Consider the following 6,000-nt stretch of genomic DNA (forward strand, 5'->3'; position numbering starts at 1 on the left):
CGCTGGAGGTGTGAGTGAGTGCGCCTCTCCCCGGTCCCAACCACAGGCTGCCCGAGCCGACAAGGCCAAGTCCCCGCCCACTTCTGCTGTCACCCTGTCAAAACAAAGCCACAGTCTACAGCGCTGAGTCGCTCTCCCCTGCAGTCTGGGGCGCTGAGACCCCTACACGTGCTCTACAGCTGGATGCCCCGGGGTGCCTAAAGCCCTTAGGGAGGAAGAATGGCAAGAAAGCTGTCCTCAAACTGAACAGACGCGCTCGCCGCCTGGGCTGTCACCTTGCCAGACCCTGTTTACACCCTAAGCAGCCAGGATCCCGCTTTCACTAAATAAGTAATAACAATAATGACAGGGCTGTCGCCGCACGGCCGAGGCCGCGAGGCGCCACAGGACCCAGGCTTGGGGCAGTGCCCACCTCCCACCCCGCGCTCCGCCCCTTCGCTCCCGCAGAGCGCCAGGATTCCAGGACACTTCTGGGCACTCACTCCACAACCCAGCTCCTCCTAGCGGGGCTCAGTGGGGAGGGCGAGAGCAGGGAGACACACTAAGATGCCCCCAACCCCAAAAAGCTGCTTCCCAGCCCCGACTGATCCGCCACACCAAGCACAGTTACGCTCCCTGTGAAAGGGCTCGCGCGAGCTCCTACAGAGCAGAAAAAGCCCCAGTGTAACCCCAGCGCTCGGAAGCCAAGACTCATCCTTTCCTAGAAGAGGGACGCGGCCAGATCTAGATGACCCCCTACCCCTGCCCCAGTGAGACGCTGTGCGAGCCGCAGCGGCAGAGCGCGCGCAGCAAATGCAGCACTTCCGCGGTGCCGGCGGGAAGCTGGGAGCGGGGTGGGGGAGGGGAGGGGTCCGGGTCCGCCCGTGACCCCGCGATTGTGCTCGTCCCAGCCGGTACCTTGCAGGCGGAGTACACGCCGAGTTTCTCCAGTTTCTTCGCCCGTGGAGCAGAGCGCAGCTGCGCCTTCTTCACGGCGATCCGGGCCGAGCCGCCTCCTCCCGGTCCTTCGGCCGTGCCCGCCGCGGCCACCGCGGTCGCTGGCCCGCAGGAAGCAGAGCTCCCGGCGGCAGTGGCCAGGGTCCGGGGAGAACCGTGCGGGGGCGCGGGCAGCAGTGCTGGGGGCCCGGCCCCGCCAGCCTCGGCCATGCCGCCCCGACTGTCACCGGCAGCCGCCAGGGTCCCCGCGGGCTCTGGCGGCGGAGCCGAGACCCTCCCCCCCCGGCCGCCGCCCTGCGCCCTCCCCGCCCCCGCCGCGCTCGGCCGCCAGCGATCACAGGCCCCCGCGCCTCCCCGGGCGGCTAGGACGCTAGCGGGCCCGAGCGCCCTGGCTGCGCTCTGCTCCCCTGGGCCTCCGGCATGCTGCTGCGAGCTTAGCCGCCCGCCTGGAGCGCCAGGGCCCGTAGGTGACCCGCGACCCGCGAGGCTGCCCGCTGCAGCCCAGGCACCTGCCGCCCTGCGCTGCTGGCGTCCCCGGGCCTGACACCCTCCCGCGCCGAGACCCAACTTCCTCCACCCTAGCGGGAGCCAGAGGAAAAAAAAAATGTTTTCCAGAAGTACCAGTCAGCGGCCAATCCTCCTCTTTGTTGCTAATTCACCAAAATTATGGCGAGAAGGGTTCCTTTTTTTTTTCTTTTTTGACTTTGGATTAAACTTTTTCTTTTAAGAATTCGTCTCCATCCTCTTTCCCTGGTAGTTTTTGAACCGAATACGACCAAAGAGGGAGACGACTCAATGGGATATATTATATATATTACATATATCACACACACATATATATCCACATACAGATATATGTGTGTGTTGTGTGTACATGTATGTAGTATGTATGTATATGTGTATATATACATATATACTTACACACGTATATATAATACTTGGTTAGAGAACATTACATGTCAGCAAAATGAAAACTAAATGCGTGGAAAAAGTTTGAAATGATTCTGCCTGCAAGGTTCACTCCGAGTTGGCTACGGTCTGCTGCTGGTTTATTGTCTATTATGTTTTCAAAGGCGAAACCCCGGCGTGCAAGTTAACCAAAAAGACAGCGTCCGGGAAAGTGATTCCGATTTTGACTTAAACTTCAAAAACAAAACTACTGTCCCTGTCTCTGATGGCAGGAAGGGGTTATTTCCTTTGTTCACCATGGGTCAACCTTCCTAAAATGACTTGGAAAGTACTGCATTGCCTGTCAGCACCGTTGGCAAGTGCCCTAATTCTGAAAAGCAAGCATAGTCATAATGTGGGACGACAACGGTCATAGTGAGTTTGTGATTGGTTGTCTCGCAAGCTTGGTAGCTCCTGCTGAACTAAAGCCTTTGGGATGTGCTTTCCCTTGCAAATACTCTTTTTTTTTTTTTAATTAAAACCCCTGTTTAAAAATGCAATGTATGTTTCAAGATGCATTTTTCTAGATTCTGTGTCCTTTTAACGCAGAACAATGCTATGCCAGGGAGAAAGAAGTCTCTTCTCGAAGGAGTGAAGTCTACTGTTGTGAAATTGCAGTCTTACTAGGCTGCATCTGGTCAACATCCTTACCTAGGCTTGACCTTAGCCCAGTATGGAAGCTCAATAGAGTGAGACTCTTGCCTCGAAATTAATTAATTAACTAATTAATTAATTAAAAACAATAAGTCCAGGAGTAGTGGTTCTCAGCTTTGGTCAGCCAAGGCTACATGGTGAGACCTTGTATATAAACAAACAAGCAAAATAAATAAATATATAAGCCGGGCAGTGGTGACACACGCCTTTAATCCCAGCACCTGGGAGGCAGAGGCAGGCGGATTTCTGAGTTCGAGGCCAGCCTGGTCTACAGAGTGTGTTCCAGGACAGCCAGGGCTACACAGAGAAACCCTGTCTCGAAAAACCAAAATAAGATAAAATAAAATAAAAATAAATAAACAAATATATGAACCTCCAGCCCTTACATCACTGTCCTTTCTATAGTTACTCTCTGATTGTTCGAGTTTTTACAATAATGTCATCAAACCATTACTGGGGAATCCAGGTTTCTTTTAAATAGCCTCAGAAGGAAGCTTGAGGCCCATTGTATTATAGTGAGCTCTAAATCCTGGCAACTGTCCAAAGGAAAACAGAAAAAAAAAAAAGAAACTGGCTCATTTTTAGAGTCCAGAGTAGTAAGCTTGTTCTGCACTTGGAGTGGGCGTGGAGTGTAACAGTACAAAAAGGGTGGGTTGGGGGTGTGTATATCTGTTTTCCTAAAAACTGGTAACCTAGCCAGATAATATTTTGTTTATTTTTGAGACAGGGTTTCACCATGTAGCCCTGGCTGTCCCGGAATTCACTCTGTAGATTACGTGGACCACGAACTTACCTATATCTGCCTGCCTCTGCCTTCTCAGAGCTGGGATTGTTAAAAGCATGCACACTGAATGGTGATTTGACAGGCCCAGTTGGGAAAGGACAGTAATTTATCGTTGTAATCTTTATGTTTTGTTTTCGATAGCTTAAAATACCTTATCTCTGTCCAGTCAGAGATAAATCTGAGTTCTTTAATTCTCTTTTTCTCAAAAAAAGAATAAAAAAGAATAAAAAAGTTGTAGAGTAAAGATAATCTTTTAAAAAGAAATCCAGGCGGTGGTGGCGCACACCTTTAATCCCAGCACTTGGGAGGCAGAGGCAGGCGGATTTCTGAGTTCAAGAGTTCAAGGCTAGCCTGGTCTACAGAGTGAGTTCCAGGACTGCCAGGACTACACAGAGAAACCCTGTCTTGAAAAACCAAACCAAAAAAAAAGAAAAGAAAAGAAAAGAAAAAGAAAGAAATCTATGAAGGTTTTGGTTGCTCATGCCTGCAATCCTAGCACTTAGGAAGCAGAGGCTGGTGGACTACATAGTGAAATCCTGTCTCAAAAAAAAAAAAACAACCAAGCATGTAAAATAGCCAGGCTTGGTGCTGGAGAGGTAGTCAGCAGTTCAAAACAGTGGTTGCTTTTGCAGAGAACCCAGGTTCAATTCCCACCACCTACATAGCAATTCACAACCATCCTAACTCCAGTTCTAAGAGATCTATGCCTTCTGACCTCTGTGGGTACCAGGCATGTGGTACACATTCATACACTACACGCAGGCAGAACTTGCGCACACATAAAATCAATAAACCTTGCGCACACATAAAATCAATAAACCTAAACCAATTCTTTTTAAACAGCCAAGCTTTAGGAGGAAACCCCCTTTTCCAAAATAGACCTGAACAAAGCCTGCTACTTCCACCCTCCTCTCTTTCCTATAGTATTTTAAATTCTAAGGAGGGGCAATTGTGATATTTCCCTTTCTACAAAATGGTTGTGGTAGCCTGGGGTAATGATTCACAATTGTAATAATCCCAATATGCTGGAAGCAGAGACAAATACAGTCTGAGCTATCTAATGAGCAGGAATCGAGCAAGGGGTACATAATGGGACCCTATCTTTAAATTACTTAATTAAATTAAAAGTTGTGCTGCCATGTAAATAGGAGGTGGAGTCAAAGCCATAAAGTAAAGGAGGGAGTTGTCTATCCTCAAGGACTGGCCTACTAAAGCCTATTCAACTAACATGACTAAGTAACTGTAGTTCTCAGATCAAACTTCTTCTTCTTCTTCTTCTTCTTTTTTTTTGGTTTTTCGAGATAGGGTTTCTCTGTATAGTCCTGGCTGTCCTGGAACTCTGTAGACCAGGCTGGCCTCGAACTCAGAAATCCACCTGCCTCTGCCTCCCAAGTGCTGGGATTAAAGGCCTGCGCCACCACCGCCCAGCCAAACTTCTTTTTGACATTTTTTTTTTTTAGAATCGGGTTTCTTACATCATGACATGAAAGGGTATTGGGTTCCACCTTCTGGCCATTTGTTACACTGATGGAATGGTCCACTTGAGATTTGTATGTGCCACTGGATATAAATATTATCTCAAAAAAGGGGTGACCAGATCAAAGGGCAGATTCGGTGGTGCATGCTTTAGGGGGAAGAAAAGCAAAGATGGGGGGATAGATTTCTTTGAGTTCAAGGCTGGCCTAGTCTACATAGTAAATTCCAGGCCAGTTGGCACTACAAAAACTTCATCTCGCTGGACAGTGGTGGCACACACCTTTAATCCCAACACTTGGGAGGCAGAGGCAGGCAGATTTCTGAGTTCAAGGCCAGCCTGGTCTACAGAGTGAGTTCCAGGACAGTCATGGCTACACAGAGAAACCCTGTCTCAAAAAAAACAAAAAAACAAAAAAAAAGGAAAGAAACTTCTTCTTAAAACAATAACAACAATTAGCTTGCTTGATAATCAAAAAGTTTGAGTTTGAGGCCAGTATATTGTACATAAAGAATTCCAGGACAGTTTGCTCTAAATAGCAAGACACTGTTTAAAAACCAAAATAATTTATTAAATTTTCAGATTATTTATTTTTATGTACATTGATATTCTGTCTGCTTGTATGTCTGCATGAGGGTGTCGGATCCCCTAGAACTGGAGTAACAGTTGTAAGCTGCCACGTGGGTGTTGGGAATTGAACCCAGGTCCTTTGCCCCATTAAATAAATTTTTAAAAGTGTGCCCTTCCCCTGGCCTTGAGCAGGCCTGAGAGACCTTGTTTACAACAGACCCAGTGATAGGATCTAGGTGGAGTTACCCACCTTGACTGTACAGAACTTAGAAGAACTGCCCCTAGGCTTGCCTTGAGATATCTCTGGCCATGACCAAGAATGGATTATCCCACCCATCTCCCGGCTAAAACTAGGAAGGGTTCAGGCGGGGTCTTTCCCTTTAAATTGAGAGCTGAACATTAAAGCATTGAGCCTTGATCAGGGAACTTTATCTTGGCTTCATCTCTTTCCGCCCTCCATCCTTTGGTTCCCAGCCCCCTTTCAGGTGAACCCGGTTGATTCGTGGCTGCAGGCGGCTACATAAAAGAAGGAAGATGTTCTAAGCATGGTGATACATGACTGCAATCCTGATGTCCCCGCTTGGAGAATACAAAAGGAAAAAAGAAGACCATGCTATGGAAGCTGATATATAGT

General features: G+C 48.3%; 1 protein-coding gene across 1 annotated transcript in view; it reads right to left on the reverse strand.

Moving 5' to 3' along the window:
* Positions 1 to 1,495, reverse strand: part of Kat2b (lysine acetyltransferase 2B) — a 99,879-nt gene extending 98,384 nt beyond the window's left edge. Inside the window, exon 1 of the mRNA XM_028766602.1 lies at positions 898 to 1,495. Coding sequence (XP_028622435.1) covers positions 898 to 1,146 — 249 coding nt within the window. The 5' untranslated portion in view covers positions 1,147 to 1,495. The remainder of the gene's footprint in view (positions 1 to 897) is intronic.
* Between the last annotated feature and the right edge of the window lie 4,505 nt (positions 1,496 to 6,000).

This window comes from Grammomys surdaster, unplaced genomic scaffold (assembly GCF_004785775.1).
Source record: "Grammomys surdaster isolate TR1022 unplaced genomic scaffold, NIH_TR_1.0 169, whole genome shotgun sequence".
Classification (NCBI taxonomy): domain Eukaryota; kingdom Metazoa; phylum Chordata; class Mammalia; order Rodentia; family Muridae; genus Grammomys; species Grammomys surdaster.